General features: G+C 42.1%; 3 protein-coding genes across 5 annotated transcripts in view; 2 read left to right on the top strand and 1 right to left on the bottom strand.

Annotated features, from left to right (window-relative positions):
• Positions 1 to 11,582, top strand: part of LOC124265821 (E3 ubiquitin-protein ligase TRIM56-like) — a 29,637-nt gene extending 18,055 nt beyond the window's left edge. The window contains exons 1-2 of one of the 2 annotated variants that reach the window (XM_046700658.1): positions 8,633 to 8,749; positions 9,596 to 11,582. In XM_046700658.1, the coding sequence (XP_046556614.1) occupies positions 9,606 to 11,057 (1,452 nt within the window). In that variant the 5' untranslated portion in view covers positions 8,633 to 8,749; positions 9,596 to 9,605 and the 3' untranslated portion in view covers positions 11,058 to 11,582. Of the gene's footprint in view, positions 1 to 8,632; positions 8,750 to 9,595 lie in introns of those variants that run through there. The other variant, XM_046700659.1, reaches the window with a different exon arrangement.
• On the bottom strand, positions 1,597 to 6,898 carry LOC124265824 (E3 ubiquitin-protein ligase TRIM56-like). 2 transcript variants are annotated; one of them, XM_046700666.1, is made up of 2 exons: positions 6,732 to 6,898; positions 1,597 to 4,054 (listed from the first exon to the last, which is right to left on the bottom strand). In XM_046700666.1, the coding sequence occupies exon 2, from the start codon at positions 3,737 to 3,739 to the stop codon at positions 3,110 to 3,112; it is 630 nt and encodes a 209-aa protein (XP_046556622.1). In that variant the 5' UTR covers positions 3,740 to 4,054; positions 6,732 to 6,898; the 3' UTR covers positions 1,597 to 3,109. The 2 variants fall into 2 exon arrangements, with proteins under 2 accessions (XP_046556622.1, XP_046556621.1); XM_046700665.1 differs by having other exon boundaries at positions 6,763 to 6,898.
• Positions 11,583 to 16,633: 5,051 nt separating the features above from the next.
• On the top strand, positions 16,634 to 20,183 carry LOC124265827 (E3 ubiquitin-protein ligase TRIM56-like). Its single transcript, XM_046700670.1, has 3 exons — positions 16,634 to 16,721; positions 18,163 to 19,967; positions 20,170 to 20,183. The coding sequence occupies exons 2-3, from the start codon at positions 18,173 to 18,175 to the stop codon at positions 20,181 to 20,183; spliced, it is 1,809 nt and encodes a 602-aa protein (XP_046556626.1). The 5' UTR covers positions 16,634 to 16,721; positions 18,163 to 18,172.
• Positions 20,184 to 21,543: the final 1,360 nt, after the last annotated feature.

The following is a 21,543-nucleotide window of genomic DNA, read 5'->3' as shown; positions in this document are numbered from 1 at the left end:
TGATTCCATTTTAACTATACTAAGCAGCAAAAGAAATGTCCGTTTGAAATTTTCCTACGCAGAAACGGATAACTGTAAACTCATTTAATGTTTTGATTGTATATTTATGGCAACATCTCCAACTTTATCTGAGCAAAGACATTCCTTCCCAAACTCAGAATGGAACCCAGGAAATGGTCTCAAAAACGCAACCTGATCTCGGAGATGGTATGGTGTTCCCACTGTCTAGCGTGTCATGCAGGCATCCGAAACAGCACGCTAGACAGTGGGAACACACGGAAGACCAATCAGTACTGATACAGTACGACGACGTCTTAATAGCGGGAACCTCCATTGCCGTAGACCTTACCCTGGACCTATCCTCACCCTTCGTCATCGGCGTGAACGTCTACAGTTTGCCCTACAACACCAAAACTGGTGACACAGGCATTGGAGAACTGTTCTGTTCACAGATGAGAGTCGGTGCTGCGTATCAACTGCAGAGAGCAGAACAAGAATATGGCGACGACGTGGCCATCGTTACTCAGACCAATGTGTTATGGAAAGAGACCCATGGGGAGGTGCAAGCATCATGGTATGGGGAGGAATAGGCCTGAACCAGAGAGTGGGTCCTGTGGTCCAGGGAGAGGAGGCGGCATCACAGCAGTGCGCTACATCGACCAAGCTCTCAGACCCCACGTCATACCACATTTCGCACGTAACCGGAACAACATTTTCCAGCATGATAACGCCCGGGCCCATACTGCCAGAGCTACACCGGACTTCCTACAGCAGAACGGTGTCAACATTATGCAGTGCCCAGCCCTTAGTCCTGATTTAAACCCAACGAAACGACTTTGGGATGAAATTCAGAGGAGACTGAATAATGTCATACCAAGGCCGAACACAGCCGATTTATTGCCGTTCGTGGTGGTCACACTAGGTACAGATACTTGATGCCTCAAGAAATTGTACACAAAAAGTGTTTTTTATCCGCTTATTATGTCCATTTGTGTAATGATTTGATTACAGTGCCTATCTAATTCGCACTGACGTTTTTCTTTGCTGCTGAGTATATTATACATATCGCTCGGTGTGTTGACTGATGACCGTCGTTGGTTTTCAAGGCTGTGTTAATTCAAGGACGTACGGTTTTCAATGTCGTAATGTCGACCCGGAGATATGTCGCAAACGTTTTATCTCTTAAGCATGCTACAGGTGAAAAGGTGTTCAGCAATATGCACGTAACCGAGATGCTTTGGAGATACTTCCTCCTTCAATATGCTTGTGTCGCATTGATGTTATACAAACACAGTGTATGGTCATATGGATATTGTGACACTCATTTTGTACTGATATGCAAATGTATGCTCGAATGAAAACCCTATTCAAGTATAATCACATATACTCATGTGTCTCTCCTCGGCTTCGATAATATACATGTATGTCAGAGGTGTAAATCAACCAATTGCCCAGGTTAAGCCTAAAGACCCCCCCCCAAAAAAAACAACAACAACAAAAAAACAACCGCTTGACAACATATTATATTAAGATAAGTGTTAAATCGGAGAAAAGCTACAATCGTCTTCGATTTTTTGTTACGGAGAGGGGGGAGGGAAGGGGGGGGGGGGGGAAGGAGAGTTTTCGCTGGGTTCTGTTGTTCAAAGCAGCATGCTTCAAATGTCCAGCTAGCGCTCTGTAAACAATTGAGTCCGACTATTCATAAAAGTTGTTGCAGCCATATTTGTTTTGTCAAATGCATCATAACAATACCATTCATGTAATGCAATAAATGGCGACCAAATCTTGCACCTTCAAAGATGCCGTAGTTTTACTGTAATTTATACACAGCTATCACTCCATCTTTGCATGAGACATACAAGTCAACGTAATCCCCTATCACCAAACAGTTGGGTTCCGAAACATGGTTCCGTAACGTGTCAACAACGCACAAAGCCTCACCACTTGGAGAGAAAATCAGGATGTCATTCCTGTGCATATCAGACACAATCGTGCGACCCTTTGTGCTGAAGACTGCGTCTGAGGGCCGCCACTTCATTCCATTCCGTTTTCTACCACTGATTTTAAGAAGGCAACCATTTCCTTCAGACTCCATACACACGGCACCCTTTCCTTGCGACGTGCAGGAGATGACAGCGTCGTCACCCACGTGCTTCAGTGACGTCATCTCGCCAGTGACTTGACTTGTCCACTTTCTGATCATCTTTCCTGATGTTGCCATCACTTTCATCTCTCTGTTTGGAAGATTTCCGATGACAATGTTCTCTCCAAAGTTGGCCACGATAGGTTCACAAATCATGTCTTGCTTTTGCAGAAGAGGATGTTTTGACAAAATCTTTAAATGTCGAGTTAGGATTAGCAAGTTGTTTTCATAAATGGCAAAAATCTTGTCGCCATCGCCAACGTGCACAAACTGTTTAAACAACTGACATTTTCCTTTTTGTAAAACTGAATATACAAACTGACCATTGGTTTCAAAGATTTTCAGTTTTGTATTTCTGTTCGTCTAAAACTATTAGGGTACCGTTTGAACGTTGAGCCATGCAGGACAACCTTGTCTGGGCGCCGTCTGTTCCAATCTGTACGCTAAACTGACGTTTATATTGCATGTACTGTTTCCCATTATCAAGCCCCTCAACTCCGCCGATTTCAGATTCTTCACCCCTGGATGTTTCTTCCACTAGCTCTTGTTTCCGAGCTGAAGGTCCTTCATGGGCATAATCATGGTGGCCTTTCGTGACAGGTCTGTCATGTTTTTGTCGCTGGTCTTCTGATGACTCTGTAGTAGCCCCGTGTGAAGGGGTCCTTGTATTAACCTTCTCAGAACCTACTGTGGGTGAAAGGGATTTCAATCTGTTGAAGTCTGGCAGGTCCTCCCTGTCTTTGTCTGAGTCAGGGTTCAAAGTGCGAGAAAGGTTAACATCACTGGGTAATGATAACTGATCTCTTGTCACGGGTACTTCACGCAAGGTCAGGAATTTATCAAGTGGAATGGCTACGTCGATTTTGAACTTTGTTATAGGTTCCTTAACAGACACAGTGTCAACTGCCTCAGCGAATTGTTTTAATTTTGTCATCTCTTTCAACCTTTCATTGATAGTTTTAGACATCAAAGAAACGTTATCACATCACTTTCTTCCACCTGCTGACATACTCGGACAACCTCCTCCCTTCTTTCAGACTCAGAGTTCACCAGCTCCAGCATCCTTTGCCTCCTCCTCCTCTCGCCCTCAAAACTTCTCCTGCCCTTCTCCAACACCTCAGAACTCTTCTCTGAGATCTTCTCCATCACAGCAGCAACTGATGAAGTCAGTTCACTCACAAATATTTCTTCCTCTTTGTTTAACTCATCCATCTCTGCTTGCAGTGATTTGAGAGAATCCTGAAAGTTGGAAGTCACTTTTGACAGTGTCTGTTTCAGTGACTGGCGTACTTTTGCTACGGTTTCATCCACCATCTCGAACTGGTGTTCCATGTGTTCAGCAACAACACACTGAACACATAATGCCTCTGAACACGTTTTACAGAAAATGACCAAACATTCGCAATGTTTTTCGCAAACCGGTTCTTCCTCCTGTTGAATATGTCTGTCAAACAGGCCATCTTTGATCTCATCAAGGGAGACCACTCGATGTGTCGCTGTCAGAGTTGAAGAGTTATGTCTCATTGAGCATGTTTCACAAAGTTTGTCGCCACAATCCAGGCAATGGCGAGTGGTTTCACAAAAGTCGCCTTTCATTGAACAAACCACACAATTAGAGGCCTGTGGTGTGCGACAAGCATACACCCTCTGACGTCCCAGTATGTAGAAGTTGGTTGTTAGAGAGCTCGCTGATTTCGTTGGTAGCCGAGTTTTATGCCTACACAGAGGGCATTGGAAGACATGCCCACCGCCCTCGGTAGTAAGCCGTTCTTCAATACATAGCTGACAGAATGAATGGAGACACGTCAAAAGTTTGGGGAGGATAACGGCTGTTGGCACAGCCTACAAGTGATGTCTTCATGAGGTACCGGTATTTTTCCTGGTGTCGATATTGACGCCATATTGCTTCACCTGGAACCAAAATGGACAACATTTTAACCTTTTGTCTACAGATTTCCCTCTAAAATTTTAATCTTTTGGTGGCGTTCACTGAGTTTGGTTTTACGCCGCTTTTAGCAATATTCCAGCAATATCACGACGGGGGACACAGTGCACATATATGGGGAATCGAACCCGGGTCTTCTGCGATACGAGTGAACGTTAAAAGCACAAGGATACCTCACCGCCCCAGATGTGAATAGAACATCCCCTATTCTGAATGGACACTGATCACATGGAACCTGCTGTGAAATCGCTTCAGGTATACTCAGGCCCCTCTGGATATGAACAAATATTTCCCAGAACCCTTGCATGTGTGTTATCGACGTACCAGGAACATATGAGTACTATTGCACGTTGATTTATACACCTTCCTCAAGTGACCGCCTCCGTGGTGTAGTGGTTAGAGCATCCGCTCGGAGAGCGGAAGGTTGCGGGTTCGATCCCCGACCGCGTCATACCAAAAGACGTTAAAATATGGTACTTGTTGGTCCCCGCCTGGCGCTCGGCATTAATGGGTACAACAAGGACTTGTCGGCTCGGAATCAGTATAATGTGTCTGAGTGGGGTATTCATGCTTCACTGCGGCATGGTATCTCAGTGGGCTAGCACTATAAAACCAGCTTCAGTCTCGGCTAGTACAAGCAGCCGCACATACACATACACACGCATGCACGTCGTCATATGAGCGAAATATTCTCAAGCACGACGTAAAACCCAATTTCACCTCACCTCACCTTCCTCAAGTGGCGGAAACGTGAGCAACGTTATCATAATACACTACAGTGGTGACATGTCAGGGTGACATTGGGCAGGATGGTGTGGTGTGTGAGTTATATGACCCTCACCTTGAACCTTATGTCACTTCCTGCTATGTTACTCATAGTTACTGTTCCGAGTGAGTGGTGAATGTTAATTACGACCTCAGCAATATTCTTGTTTTATCACGAGAGTCGGTATTGTCGGAGTGAGTGAGGGGTGCAGTAAAACGTAGCATCTCAGGCGAATACAAACACGAACTGTGGTTGACTACATCACGTATTGAAAATAAAACAAATATGGCCCAAACAAATCAGTGGCTGACAACATGAACTAAACGAGTATGGCCCAAATCAAATCAGTGGTTGCCAACATGAACTAAACGAATATGGCCCAAATACATCAGTGGTTGACAGTATGAACTAAACGAATATGGCCCAAACAAATCAGTGGTTGCCAGCATGAACCAAACGTGTATGGCCCAAAACGAATCAGCGGTTGCCAACATGAACTATATTAATATGGTCCAAACAAATCATGCAGTGACTGACAATATGAACTAAACGAATATGGTCCAAACAAATCAGTGGTTGACAACATGAACTAAACGAATATGGCCGAAGCTGAACTAAACAAATATGGCCCAAAGAATCAGTGGTTGACAAAATGAACTAAACGAATATGGCCCAAACAAATCAGTGGTTGACAACATGAACTAAACGAATATGACCCAAACAAATCAGTGGTTGACAACATGAACTAAACGAATATGGCCGAAGCTAATCAGTGGTTGTTGACAACATGAACTAAACGAATATGGCCGAAGCTAATCAGTGGTTGACAACATGAACTAAACGAATATGGCCGAAGCTAATCAGTGGTTGACAACATGAACTAAACGAATATGGCCGAAGCTAGTGGTTGACAACATGAACTAAACGAATATGGCCGAAGCTAATCAGTGGTTGACAACATGAACTAAACGAATATGGCCGAATTTAATCAGTGGTTGACAACATGAACCAAACGAATATGGCCGAAGCTAATCAGTGGTTGACAACATGAACTTAACGAATATGGCCGAAGCTAATCAGTGGTTGACAACATGAACTAAACGAATATGGCCGTAACTACTCAGCGGTTGACAACATGATCTAAACGAATATGGCCGAAGCTAATCAGTGGTTGACAACATGAACTAAACGAATATGGCCGAAGCTAATCAGTGGTTGACAACATGATCTAAACGAATATGGCCGAAGCTAATCAGTGGTTGACAACATGAACTAAACGAATATGGCCGTAACTACTCAGCGGTTGACAATATGAACTAAACAAATATGACCTAGACAAATCAGCAGGTGACAGAATGAACTAAACAAATATTGATTTAACAAATCATTGGATCCATGACAATATTAACTAAACAAATGTGGACCAAACAAATCTGCGGTTGACAACATGAACTAAACACACTGACACCAACACCTCACGCAATATAACTCACTGATTACCCAGGAATACACTACACATGCACAGCTGCTAACGGTGTCAGTCTGTTCACGGGATGGTTCGATATCTCGTTTAATTCAAGATTGGGTGGGTTGGTAAAATAGATATGAGCTTGAATTTCTCTAAAATGTTCTCTGCTTAACTTGGCTGTTGGTAACTAAACATCTGCATGAGTGTCATCTATATTAGCCTATTAGCCCAGATTTTAGATTCATGCACGTTAGCCTAATTACGAAATGGAGCCTTACAATAATCTCTATATTGACGCGTAATAACGAGGCAGTAATCAATATATGTTATGCGACATTGCGTGCTTAGTCACACGTGAGGATTTGAAAAACTTGAGCGTTAGTTAAGTTAGTACAGGCAGTGTACATACATGTCATCAGACTTTGAACAGGTGTACATACCTGCATGGAGAAACGTATATGCAGAGGCTAACTGGAGTCTTGACTTCTTAATGTGCGTGTTGAGTACTATCGACGTCAGATTAAGCCTTGTCTCAACAGGTTTGACACATTGTTCAAATCGTCCAGCCGGTGTTGATGGAAAAATTCTCCCATGAAATAAACTAAAGCGGTACACTATATTTCAGTAATGGTTTCAATTTAAATTATTTGAAAGACATATCTAATCGTGAAGCATAATCAATGTCATGAATTGACCATTACATAACATGATATAACTAGTGTAAATATCGATGGGTAAGCTCTACGGATACAGGGGGCGGTGGGGTAGCCTAGTGGTTAAAGCGTTGGCTCGTAACGCTGAAGATCCGGGTTCGATTCCCCACATGGCTGAAGGGCAGTTCTAACCTTGATCATCAGTCATGTTTTATTTAATACTACCTGGAACTGGATAACCAACTTCTCACACAAGCGGCATCAATGAACATCCGGGTTAGATCTGGTCTTAGCAACCCATGATTGTCGTAATTAAGAAGCGACTAACGGGATCGGGTGGTCAGGCTCGCTGACTTGGTTGACACATGTCATCGCATCAAGTAGATCGATGCTCGTGATGTCAATCACTGTCTACCTGATACAGAGTCCAACAGACCCGATAATTTACAGATCGCTTACTTTACATCATATAGCTAGCTGGAATATTGCTGAGTGTTGCGGTAAACAAACTGAGAAGATTGTGAGCACTGGCAAAGGATGTGTTCAGAGCTACACAATTCCAGAATAAAATGACTGACAGAATGCCTATTTTCGAATCCCGGAGAAGACGCAGAAGACCATTGTTCATTGTTGAGCAGCTGATGGCGGTTATGGTGTCGTGACTGCATGGGTCGATGCTCATGGTTTCAACCACTGATCCATTAAACTGGAAATTTGTGAATCCGGTGAAAAATCATAGAATCGGACAACCACATTTATGTAAGTAGAGAATGTCATCATTTTAGTGAAAAATCATAGAATCGGACAACCACATTTATGTAAGTAGAGAATGTCATCATTTTAGTGAAAAATCATAGAATCGGACAACCACATTTATGTAAGTAGAGAATGTCATCATTTTAGTGAAAAATCATAGAATCGGACAACCACATTTATGTAAGTAGAGAATGTCATCATTTTAGTGAAAAATCATAGAATCGGACAACCACATTTATGTAAGTAGAGAATGTCATCATTTTAGTGAAAAATCATAGAATCGGACAACCACATTTATGTAAGTAGAGAATGTCATCATTTTAGTGAAAAATCATAGAATCGGACAACCACATTTATGTAAGTAAAGAATGTCATTTATGTAAGTAGAGAATGTCATTTAGTGAAAAATCATAGAATCGGACAACCACATTTATGTAAGTAGAGAATGTCATCATTTTAGTGAAAAATCATAGAATCGGACAACCACATTTATGTAAGTAGAGAATGTCATCATTTTAGTGAAAAATCATAGAATCGGACAACCACATTTATGTAAGTAGAGAATGTCATCATTTTAGAGCTTTACATGTTCATTACCTAACACGCTGTGTCGCATTAAAACGAGGAATTGTCGATATAGATAGATGCTCATGCTGTCGATCACTGGATTGCCTGGTCCAGACTCGATTATTTACACACCGCCACCATATTAGCTGGAATATTGCTGACTGCGGCGTAAAACTAAACTCACTCCAATGTACTATCGAGGTAAGAACACTTTTATGCGTCAAATGTCAGTAAACTGATATTCATAAAATCAGTGTCCTCATATAGAAAAAATGTTTTAATGTCTGAAACTACTGTCGGTATGTTGTTCAGAAGTATCATTCAGTATCTGCACCGCCGGTGTAATCATAACAGTAGGCATGGTGTAAGCGTCTCACAAACTGGGAGACAGTTTCAGCTTCCACGAAGGAAGTTCCCAGTTCGTTAAAGAGTATTCGTCGTTCTACATAAGGTAATTATGTTGTGTTCATTCAGACTAATGCATAAATTATACAGCCCCCTGCCATGAAAATGATACAGACTGACGAAGAGTGATTATCCTCGTTATACCGCGCTAAAGGAAGGCCTGTTATGAACACATGACATATGACACATGACATGTACACATATAGGTCACGGTTTGTTTATGTTAGTTATTTTCTAAGGACTGTGAGACACATATTAACGCTTGTTATAATTGTCCATGAAAGTGAAAATAGTTGCTGCATGTAGCGATCCGTAAGATTTCACTCGTCCCCTGCAAATTATCGCGAGAGACGGTTACCGGAAATACTTTAATAAACGCCAGCGGTGAATGAATAGTTAGTTCCGTAAAGCTCAGCAATCGCCATGGAAATACATATCACGTCCAGAGAATCCCAATTAAATATACTGTCCCACGTTTTGTTTAGATAAGTCGAAAGTAGTTAAAGCTCTCACGTAAGGAAAATATTTTAATCATGCATTTATGACTTAAATGCACTAGACGTGTGTGAAACATATCAAACAAATTTCAAATTTAACTTAGTACAACGACACTCGACAGTGCTAATGCTAATCGAACCCGGGTCTTGTGCGAGACGAGTGAACGCTATAGGCACAAGGCTACCCCACTGCCCCAGACGATAGATAGATAGATAGATAGATCGATAGATAGATGCGCCACGTGCAGATCACTATTGTTCTCCATAAATAAAGGTGATAAAGTAGGACGTGAACACCACCTAAAGAAACAATTTCAGTCTGCTCTGAGGGTGAATTGAGCGTCTATCTTGAATCATATAGGTACAACTTAAACTATTGTCCATTTTGGTTCCAGGTGAAGCAATATGGCGTCAATATCGACACCCGGAAAAATACCGGTACCTCATGAAGACATCACCTGTAGGCTGTGCCAACAGCCGTTCTCCTCCCCCAAACTTTTGACGTGTCTCCATTCATTCTGTCAGCTTTGTATTGAAGAACGGCTTACTACCGAGGGCGGTGGGCATATCTTCCAATGTCCTCTGTGCAAGCATAAAACTCGGCTACAGACGAAATCAGCGAGCTCTCTAACGACAAACTTCTATATACTAGGACGTCAGAGGGTGTATGCTAGTCGCACACCACAGGCCTCTAACTGTGTGGTTTGTTCAATGAAAGGCGATTTTTGTGAAACCACTCACCATTGCCTGGATTGTGGCGACAAACTTTGTGAAACATGCTCAATGAGACATAACTCTTCAACTCTTACAGCGACACATCGAGTGGTCTCCCTTGATGACATCAGACAAGGTCAGTACGATAAACACTTTCTTGAGAAGGAGGAACAGATTTGTGACAAACACCGCGAAACATTGAGCATTTTCTGTCACACATGTTCTGAGGCAGTATGTGTTCATTGTGCCTTTGCTGAGCACAAGAAACATCAGTTTGACACTGTAGACGAAGCAGCTGACAAAAGGCGTGAGTCATTGAAACAGGCACTGTCAATGGTAGGGGCGACGTCTTCCAGTATTCAAGACTCTGCCAAAACACTGCAAGCGGAGATGGATCAGTTAAACAAAGAGGAAGAAATATTTGTGAGTGAGCTGACTTCGTCAGTTGCTGCTGTGATGGAGAAGATCTCAGAGAAGAGTTCTGAGGTGTTGGAGAAGGGCAGGAGAAGTTTTGAGGGCGAGAGGAGGAGGAGGCAAAGGATGCTGGAGCTGGTGTACTCTGAGTCTGAAAGAAGGGAGGAGGTTGTCCGAGTATGTCAGCAGGTGGAAGAGGGTGGTGGGCTGACTCTTCTGTTGCTGTCCCAGACTCTTCAACAGGGGCTGAAAGAATATGCAGAGGAACCTGCCGTGTCATCTACAGGTACTCTGACTACATATAAGGTTAATATAAACCTTCCAGTTGACGCAGAAGTTATCACTTTTCGTGAAGTTCCAATGGCCCAAGGAAGAACAAATGTACCATGTTTTTGTGCAGATTCCCAGGTTACACCGAAATCTTCCATACCCAAATCACTCAAGGAAGAACCGAAGATACAAACCACGCATCCCACCAGCACACCACAGGAATGGGTAATGGACACAACAGCCAACGGTGATGGGGGTGATCAAGAGATTGGAGATAAGGATGCTTCACAGTCTAAAGACAGGGCAGCAAAAGAATTTCTTGAGATAAACCTTCACGGGATAGACGCAACAGAGGAAGGGTTTTATCATACAAGAGTCAGTTCAGCACACAAATTAGCACTGATAAATCACAACCTAATATTAGCTCTATTGCCTTTAAAGATAAAGATAGACTTTTGATTTTAGACGACTCAAATGCAAAGCTGAAAGATTTCTATGATAATGGTAAGATAATTGTTTTGGTAAATCAGAATGGAAAATGTGACCTTTTCAAACGGTTTGTGTGTGTTGATAATGACAATACCATCTGCGCCATCTATGAAAACTACCTTGTTATATTAACAAAACATCTGCAAGTTCAGTCCAAAATACCCTTGGCACGAAACGGAGAGATGACTTGTGATCCTATTGTCGCCAACTTCGGCGACCACATCATTGTTGGCAATCTGCCAAATAAGGAGATGCGGGTCATGACGACAACAGGCGAGATGGTCAGAAATTGGACCAGTAAGGTCAAAGGTGAGATGAAATCCCTTCGGTACGTAGCAGACGATGTGGTCATCGCGTGCTCTTGGCAAATGAACGGGTCCGTGTGTCTCGAGTCGGAGAAAGATGGCCTTTTCCTCAAGGTCAACGGACACAAACGGAACGGCAAGAAGTGGCGGCCTTCAGACGCCATCTTTGGTGCAAATGGACGTATCATAGCGTGTGACATGTATAGGAATGAGATCCTGATCTTTTCCCCCTGAGGGGAGAACTTTGTGTGTTGTTGATACAATGCAGAACAATCTGTCTGAACCACGCTGTGTGCTTTTGGCCAAGGTGGCAAAGTGTATGTTTCCTACAAAGGCGGCGTTGTTGCTGTTTACAAAATAGTGTGATGTAGGTCGATGTTGTTGATGGAGCTGGTGTCAGGTGTTGATGGAGCTGGTGTCAGGTGTTGATGAGGTGGTGTCGGATGTTGGTAGAGGTGAGGTGGTGTCAGATGTTGATGGAGGTGATGTCAGGTGTTGAAGGAGGCGGAAGTGATGTCAGGTGTTGATGGATGTGGTGTCAGGTGTTCATGGAAGTGATGTTAGGTGTTCATTGAGTTCATGTCAGGTGTTCATGGAGACGTCAAGTGTTGATGGAAGTGTTGTCATGTGTTGATGGAGGTGATGTCAGGTGTTGGTGGAGGTGATGTCAGGTGTTGATGGAGGTGATGTCAGGTGTTGATGGAGGTGATGTCAGGTGTTGGTGGAGTGTCATGTGATGTCAGGTGTTGGTGGAGGTGGTGTCAGGTGTTGGTGGAGGTGATGTCAGGTGTTGATGGAGGTGATGTCAGGTGTTGATGGAGGTGATGTCAGGTGTTGGTGGAGGTGGTGTCAGGTGTTGATGGAGGTGATGTCAGGTGGAGGTGATGTCAGGTGTTGGTGGCGGTGAGGTGGTGTCAGGTGTGATGTCAGGTGTGTGGCGTGGGTGTTGGTGGGGGTGGTGTCGGGTGTTGATAGAGGTGGTGATGTCAGGTGTTGATGGAGGTGATGTCATGTCAGGTGTTGTGGAGGTGATGTCAGGTGTTGATGGTGTTGATGTCAGGTGTTGATGGAGGCTCGCGTCAGGATGGGATGTCAGGTGTTGATGATGGAGGTGATGTCAGGTGTTGATGTCAGGTAAGAAGTGATGTCAGTGGGAGTGATGTCAGGTGTTGGTGGAGGGGTGATGTCAGGTGTTGATGGAAGTGGTGTCACGTGTTGGTGGAGGTGGTGTCAGGTGTTGATGGGTCAGGTGTTGGTGGGGGGTGTCAGGTGTTGATGGGAGGGATGTCAGGTGTTGGTGGAAGTGATGTCAGGTGTTGATGGAAAGTGATGTCAGGTGGAAGTGATGTCAGGTGTTGGTGGAGGTGGTGTCAGGTGTTGGTGGGGGTGGTGTCAGGTGTTGGTGGAGGTGGTGTCAGGTGTTGGTGGAGGTGTCAGGTGTTGATGGGGTGGTGTCAGGTATTGATGGGAGTGGTGTCAGGTGTTGATGGAGGTGGTGTCACGCGGTTGATGGAGGTGATGTCAGGTGTTGATGGGGTGGTGTCAGGTGTTGGTGGGGGTGGTGTCAGGTGTTGATGGAGGTGATGTCAGGTGTTGATGGGGGTGGTGTCAGGTGTTGATGTAGGTGATGTCAGGTGTTGGTGGAAGTGGTGTCAGGTGTTGATGGAGAGTGATGTCAGGTGTTGAAGTGTAGTGTCAGAGTGTCAGGTATTTGATGGAGGTAGTGTCAAGAGGTGATTGATGGAAGTGGTGTCAGGTGTTGATGTAAGAGTGATGTCAGGTGTTGATGTAAAGTGATGTCAAGGTGTTGATGGAGGTGATGTCAGGTGTTGATGGAAGTGATGTCAGGTGTTGATAGAGGTGATGTCAAGTGTTGATAGATGGAAGGTGGTGTGATAGGGAAGGTGTCATGGACGTGATTAAGTGTGATGTCAGGTGTATTCAAGTATTGGTGATAGAGTGATGCTGAGGTGGTGATGTCCAGGTGTTGATAGAGGTGTCAGGTGTCAAGTATGATGGAAGTGATGTCAGGTGTTGATGGAGAGTGATGTCAGGTGTTGATGGAGGTGATGTCAGGTGTTGATGGAGGTGGTGTCAGGTGTTGATGGAGACGTTGTCAGGTGTTGAAGGTGGTGATGTCAGGTACCATTGCTGGTTGAAAACAAAAATCTACAGTGTTGTTTTTTATGCCCCCGCCATATATGAGGTCCGTCCGTACGAAACAGGGAATGTATTCTATCCACTTTTCCACCATAACCGCTATGTGGAATTCAATGAACTTATACATGGGCTTTCTTGGGACTCTAATGGTGTGCATCTCACATTTTGTTTTTTTATTTTATTTTTTGTTGTTGTAAGTTTAGAGACATTTGAACTTAGGTACATTTTGTTGAATTTCTCTATGATGATAGTGTAATAGGGGGTGAAGTCAATCAACTTCTCCACAAAAACTGCTCAACAGAATTGAATGAACTTCTACATGTCTTTTGTAGGGACTCTAAAGGTGTGCGTTTCATAATTTTTTATGCAATTTCTTTATTTTGTCACTTTTACAGATGTTTGAACTTAGTTGAATTTTGTTCTATTCAGCCAGTGTTCGTTCCATCCAACAGGGGGTGTACGTTATCCACTTCTCTAAAGGTGTGCATCTCATATTTTGATTTTGTATTTTATTTATTTTTCCAATTTTAATGCCGTTTGAACTTAGATAAATTTTGTTGAATTTCTCTCTGAATTTAGTGTTGTAGGGGATGAAGTCTATCCACTTCTCCACAAAAGCTGCTCAACAGAATTGATTGAGCTTCTACGTGTGTTTCATTGGAACTCTAAAGGTGTGCATCTCATACCTTGTTCATCCAATTTCTTAATTTTGTCACTTCTACAGATGTTTGAACTTAGTTGAATTTGGTTCTATTCATCCTGTTCGTCTCATACAACAGGGGGTGTACTTTATCCACTTCTCCTCAAAAACCACTACACAAAACTCATTTAGCTTACATGTGTCTTTTATAGAGACTCTAAAGGTGTGCATCTCATGTTGTTTTGTTTTTGTATTTTATAGTTTTGTGTATGTTTAGAGTCATTTGAACTTAGATCAATTTTGTAGAATTTCTATCTGATGATAGTGAAATAAGGGATTAAGTCTATCCACTTATCCACAAAAAACTGCTCAACAGAATTGATTAAGCTGATACATGTGTTTCATTGGGACTCGAAAGGTGTGCATCTCATAGTTGCATAGATGTTTATTGAACTTGTTCGTGAATTTTGTTCAATTATTGATCTTTATATGTCTTATGAATGTCAGCGAGGGCATCCGTGTCCCTGGACACAATGTTTTCTTGTTTATGAATATTTTCAAGTTTTGTTCAATGTTTTGCTGTCTTCCTGTTTTCGGGGTGAATATGGTTGTGAAACAGTTAATTTGAAACCGGAAGGACGCGCAACCTGGCTGCAAATAAGTAATGATAGGTCGTGTATAAATGGTTACACGTGGGAATTCAAAAATAATAAAGCGATTTCATACTGGATAGAATTTGGCTTTGGTGTTTTATCTTTGCAAGCCCAGTCCGTCTGCATAATTTTACTATATGAATTTGTTATACTTAAAGAACCGTAAATGTCTTGAATAAAGTGTGTATTTTATTATTATCCATATGTAATGACTCTGTTGCAGCAGTTGACGGTACTATACTCTTGTGACCCTTCCGATAGGACAAGTTAGATCCGGTCAATTATATGGAAATGGTTTGACTGATCAGGAAAAGAAAGATTTCTTTTCTCACATAAGCGGCATCAATGAACATCCGGGTTAGAACTGGTCTTAGCAACCCATGATTGTCGTAAGAACCGACTAATGGGATCGGGTGGTCAGGCTCGTTGACTTGGTTGACACATGTCATCGCATCAAGTAGATCGATGCTCGTGATGTCAATCACTGGATTACCTGGTACAGACCCGATAATTTACAGATCGCTTACTTTACATCATATAGCTAGCTGGAATATTGCTGAGTGCTGCGGTAAACAAACTGAGAAGATTGTGAGCACTGGCAAAGGACTGACTGACTGACTGAGTTTGGTTTTACGCCGCTTTTAGCAATATTCCAGCAACATCACGGCCGGGGACACCAGAAATGGGCTTCACACATTGTAGCCCTGTGGATTCGAACCCGGGTCTTCGGCGTGACGAGCCAACGCTTTAACCACTAGGCTACCCCACCGCCCCACTGGCAAAGGATGTGTTCAGAGCTACACAATTCCAGAAAAATGACTGACAGAATGCCTATTTTCGAATCCCGGAGAAGACGCAGAAGACCATTGTTCATTGTTGAGCAGCTGATGGCGGTTATGGTGTCGTGACTGCATGGGTCGATGCTCATGACTTCAACCACTGGACTGTCTGATCCATTAAACTGGAAATTTGTGAATCCGGTGAAAAATCATAGAATCGGACAACCACATGTATGTAAGTAGAGAATGTTATCATTTTAATGAAAAATCATAGAATCGGACAACCACTTTTATGTAAGGATAGAATGTTATCATTTTAATGAAAAATCATAGAATCGGACAACCACATTTATGTAAGTAGAGAATGTCATCATTTTAGTGACAAATCATAGAATCGGACAACCACATGTATGTAAGTAGAGAATGTCATCATTTTAGTGAAAAATCATAGAATCGGACAACCACATTTATGTAAATAGAGAATGTCATCATTTTAATGAAAAATCATAGAATCGGACAACCACATGTATGTAAGTAGAGAATGTTATCATCTTAATGAAAAATCATAGAATCGGACAACCACATTGATGTAAGTAGAGAATGTCATCATTTTAATGAAAAATCATAGAATCGGACAACCACATTTATGTAAGTAGAGAATGTCATCATTTTAGAGCTTTACATTTGCATTACGTAACACGCTGTGTCGCATTAAAACGAGGAATTGTCGATATAGATAGATGCTCATGCTGTCGATCACTGGATTGCCTGGTCCAGACTCGATTATATACACACCGCCATCATATAAGCTGGAATATTGCTGACTGCGGCGTAAAACTAAACTCACTCCGATGTACTGTCGATGTAAGAACACTTTTATGCGTCAAATGTCAGTAAACTGATATTCATAAAATCAGTGTCCTCATATAGAAAAAATGTTTTAATGTCTGAAAATTAGAAGTATCATTCTGTATCTGCACCGCCGGTGTAATCATAACAGTAGGCATGGTGTAAGCGTCTCACAAACTGGGAGACAGTTTTAGCTTCCACGAAGGAAGTTCCCAGTTCGATAAAGAGTATTCGTCGTTCTACATAAGGTAATTATGTTGTGTTCATTCAGACTAATGCATAAATCATACAGCCCCTGCCATGAAAATGATACAGACTGACGAAGAGTGATTATCCTCGTTATACCGCGCTAAAGGAAGGCCCTGTTATGAACACATGACATATATGATTCTATGACACATGACATGTAGGTTTCGGTTTGTGACATGTCTATGTTAGTTATTATCTAAGGACTGTGAGACACGCTTGTTATAATTGTCGATGAAAGTGAAAATATTTGCTGCATGTACTGTAGCGATCCGTAAGATTTCACACGTCCCCTGCACATTATCGCGAGAGACGGTTACCGGAAATCCTTGAATAAACGCCACCGGTGAATGAAAAGCCAGTTCCGTAAACTTCAGCAATGACCACGGAAATAAACATAACGACCAGAGAATCCCAATTAAATATACTCTCTGACGTTTTGCTTAGGTAGATCGAAATTAGTTAAAGCTCTACCACAAGCAAGCTATTTTAATCATTTATGGCTTAAATCCCAGGACGTGTGTGAAACATATTAAACATATTTCAAATTTAATTTAGTACAACGGCAGTGCTAATGCTAATGCTGTCCAAAATATGTAATCTATAAAAAAGTTCAGCAGGTGGGTGTTAACAAAGTTTCAATGCCATCATATAACTAAATTATATTTTTCAATGATTTAGACATGTAGCAAAATTAAAAGATCTAATCCACTGTTGATAAAAATAAATATATTTTTTCTTATATTTTTCAAATAATACTACAACTTAAATAAATTGATTTTTAAATTAAAATGCAAGCATTTTATAATGTCCAGAAATATCACAAAAGAAGGGAAAAACTATGGCGATTTTTTCCATTTGTGAAATCATAACATCCCCGTGCCTTTTTCTTTTATATTTTGGGTTTACGTCATAGAAAATTATTATCAGAGACCATATAATATTATATGGTCTCTGTTATTATATAAAGATTTCTTAAATAATATGTATGGTCGCCTATTTCCCGATATCAGTGGCTTTCCGCTCGGTAACATGACACAACAACGGAAAATACCTCCGTTTTCGAAGCTTCGTGTGAATAACATGCGAGGCGAATCGTATGATGGCGGGTATCGTTCGAAAGCTCTGAACATCAACAATATCACTTTACCCTTGCTGAGAGTATTTTCACAAAAGCCATTTTATTGGATCCAATCAAACCTTTTGCATGCGCCTAATTAGTAAGAATGTAGTCGGTCATTTGAAAAGTTATCACTATTGTCAATCTTCATAATTAATAGATAGATAGATACGTGCAGATCACTAGTTCTCCATAAATAAAGGTGATAAAGTAGGACGTGAACACCACCTAAAGAAACAATTTAAGTCTGCTCAGAGGGTCAATTGGGCGTGTATTTTGAATCATATAGGTACAACTTAAACTGTTGTCCATTTTGGTTCCAGGTGAAGCAATATGGCGTCAATTTCGACACCCGGAAAAATACCGGTACCTCATGAAGACATCACTTGTAGGCTGTGCCAACAGCCGTTCTCCTCCCCCAAACTTTTGACGTGTCTCCATTCATTCTGTCAGCTTTGTATTGAAGAACGGCTTACTACCGAGGGCGGTGGGCATGTCTTCCAGTGTCCTCTGTGCAAACATAAAACTCGGCTACAGACGAAATCAGCGAGCTCTCTAACGACAAACTTCTATATACTGGGGCGTCAGAGGGTGTATGCTTGTCGCACACCAGAGGCCTCTAACTGTGTGATTTGTTCAATGAAAGGCGATTTTTGTGAAACCACTCGCCATTGCCTGGATTGTGGCGACAAACTTTGTGAAACTTGCTCCATGAGACATAACTTTTCAACTCTTACAGCGACACATCGAGTGGTCTCCCTTGATGACATCAGACAAGGTCAGTACGATAAACACTTTCTTGAGAAGGAGGAACAGATTTGTGACAAACACCGCGAAGCATTGAGCATTTTCTGTCACACATGTTCTGTGGCAGTATGTGTTCATTGTGCCTTTGCTGAGCACAAGAAACATCAGTTTGACACTGTAGACGAAGCAGCTGACAAAGGGCGTGAGTCATTGAAACAGGCACTGTCAATGGTAGGAGCGACGTCTTCCTGTATTCAAGACTCTGCCAAAACACTGCAAGCGGAGATGGATCAGTTAAACAAAGAGGAAGAAATATTTGTGAGTGAGCTGACTTCGTCAGTTGCTGCTGTGATGGAGAAGATCTCAGAGAAGAGTTCTGAGGTGTTGGAGAAGGGCAGGAGAAGTTTTGAGCGCGAGAGGAGGAGGAGTCAAAGGATTCTGGAGCTGGTGAACTCTGAATCTGAAAGAAGGGAGGAGGTTGTCCGAGTATGTCAGCAGGTGGAAGAGGGTGGTGGGCTGACTCTTCTGTTGCTGTCTCAGACACTTCAACAGGGGCTGAAAGAATATGCAGAGGAACCTGCCGTGTCATCTACAGGTACTCTGACTACATATAAGGTTAATATAAACCTTCCAGTTGACGCAGAAGTTATCACTTTTCGTGAAGTTCCAATGGCCCAAGTATGCACAAATGTACCATGTTCTTGTGCAGATCCCCAGGTTACACCGAAATCTTCCATACCCAAATCACTCAAGGAGGAACCGAAGATACAAACCACGCATCCCACCAGCACACCACAGGAATGGGTAATGGACACATCAGCCAACGATGATGAGGGGGGTGATCAAGAGATTGGAGATAAGGATGCTTCACAGTCTAAAGACAGGGCAGCAAAAGAATTTCTTGAGATAAACCTTCACGGGATAGACGCAACAGAGGAAGGGGTTTTATCATACATGAGTCAGTTCAGCACACAAATTGGCACTGATAAATCACAACCTAATATTAGCTCTATTGCCTTTAAAGATAAAGATAGACTTTTGATTTTAGACGACTCAAATGCAAAGCTGAAAGATTCCTATGATAATGGTAAGATAATTGGTTTGGTAAATCAGAATGGAAAATGTGACCTTTTCAAACGGTTTGTGTGTGTTGATAATGACAGTACCATCTGCGCCATCTATGAAAACTACCTTGTTATATTAACAAAACATCTGCAAGTTCAGTCCAAAATACCCTTGGCACAAAACGGAGAGATGACTTGTGATCCTATTGTCGCCAACTTCGGCGACCACATCATTGTTGGCAATCTGCCAAATAAGGAGATGCGGGTCATGACGACAACAGGCAAGATGGTCAGAAAGTGGACCAGTAAGGTCAAAGGTGAGATGAAATCCCTTCGGTACGTAGCAGATGAAGTGGTCATCGTGTGCTCTTGGAAAAGGCAGGGGTCCGTGTGTCTCGAGTCGGAGAAAGATGGCCTTTTCCTCAAGGTCAACGGACACAAAAGGAACGGCATGAAGTGGCGGCCTTCAGACGCCTTCTTTGGTGCAAATGGACGTATCATAGCGTGTGACATGTATAGGAATGAGATCCTGATCTTTTCCCCCTGTGGGGAGAACTTTGTGTGTTGTTGATACAATGCAGAACAACCTGTCTGAACCACGCTGTGTGCTTTTTGGCCAAGGTGGCAAAGTGTATGTTTCCTACAAAGGCGGCGTTGTTGCTGTTTACAAAATAGTGTGATGTAGGTCGATGTTGTTGATGGAGCTTGTGTCAGGTGTTAATCGAGCTGGTATCAGGTGTTGATGAGGAGGTGTCAGGTGTTGATGAGGTGGTGTCGGGTGGAGGTGAGGTGGTGTCAGGTGTTGGTGGAGGTGATGTCAGGTGTTGAAGGAGGCGGAAGTGGTGTCAGGTGTTGATGGATGTGATGTCAGGTGTTCATGGAGACGTCAAGTGTTGATGGAGGTGATGTTACTTGCTTTCCTCAAACCACTATGTAACTCAGTATTAGACTCTGGAATATTTCCAGATGCCTGGAACTCTGCACTAACCATACCTCTATTTAAGTCAGGTTGTGCAACCGACCCAAACAACTACAGGGGTATATCACTCCTAAACGTTTCAGGGAAAATATTTACATCAATACTAGATAAACGCCTCCGTCTGTGGATAGACTTGAATGATATTTTAACAGAAGCACAAGCGGGTTTCAGGCCCGGATATGCTACCACAGATAATATATTTACCCTTCAGACTTTATGTTCCAAATATCTTTCTAAGCCTAAGGGGCGATTCTTCTGTGCTTTTATAGATTTTAAAAAGGCCTTCGACTATGTTGATAGAGCCAAACTTCTATATTTGTTACTTAAGTCAGGTTGCCATGGTAAATTATACAATCTTCTTCATAATATGTAATCATCTGTAAAATCTTGTGTAAAGACTGGTAATTGTAAAACTGATATGTTCTCAATAAGTTCTGGAGTAAGTCAAGGTTGCATTTTAAGCCCAATTCTTTTCATCTTTTTATAAATGAACTTGTTGCAGAAATATATAAATCCTGTAAACATGGTGTGTTTATATCTCAAGACATTGATGATATTATGATGTTACTTTTTGCAGACGATGTAAATATGTTTTCCTATACAGTTAATGGTTTACAGCAACAACTTAATGTTTTGCATAAATTTTGTATTACTTGGGGTTTGAGTGTTAATATTGAGAAAACTAATATTATTGTGTTTAGAAATGGAGGTGTGCTAAAAAAGGATGAGGTATGGTATTATGGTAATACAAGGCTGAAATGTGTTTCGTATTATAAATATTTGGGTTTAATATTCTCATCCAGACTAAATTGGTCAACAGCCTGTAAAGGTTTATCTATTCAAGCATCAAAGGCTATGCAATCTGTATATCAGTTATTCAAAAAGAATTCTTTTAATTCTTTCAAAACGGCCTG

The sequence above is a fragment of the Haliotis rubra genome, unplaced genomic scaffold (genome assembly GCF_003918875.1).
Source record: "Haliotis rubra isolate DU_JTF1 unplaced genomic scaffold, ASM391887v1 Scf998, whole genome shotgun sequence".
Classification (NCBI taxonomy): Eukaryota; Metazoa; Mollusca; class Gastropoda; order Lepetellida; family Haliotidae; genus Haliotis; species Haliotis rubra.
The sequence above is the reverse complement of the archived record's forward strand: the minus strand, read 5'-3'. Positions and strand labels throughout refer to the sequence as shown.

Excerpts from the sequence above, each read along its gene's own strand:
- LOC124265824 (XM_046700666.1), bottom strand. The coding sequence starts at position 3,739 with ATGAAAGGCGACTTTTGTGAAACCACTCGCCATTGCCTGGATTGTGGC.
- LOC124265827 (XM_046700670.1), top strand. The coding sequence starts at position 18,173 with ATGGCGTCAATTTCGACACCCGGAAAAATACCGGTACCTCATGAAGAC.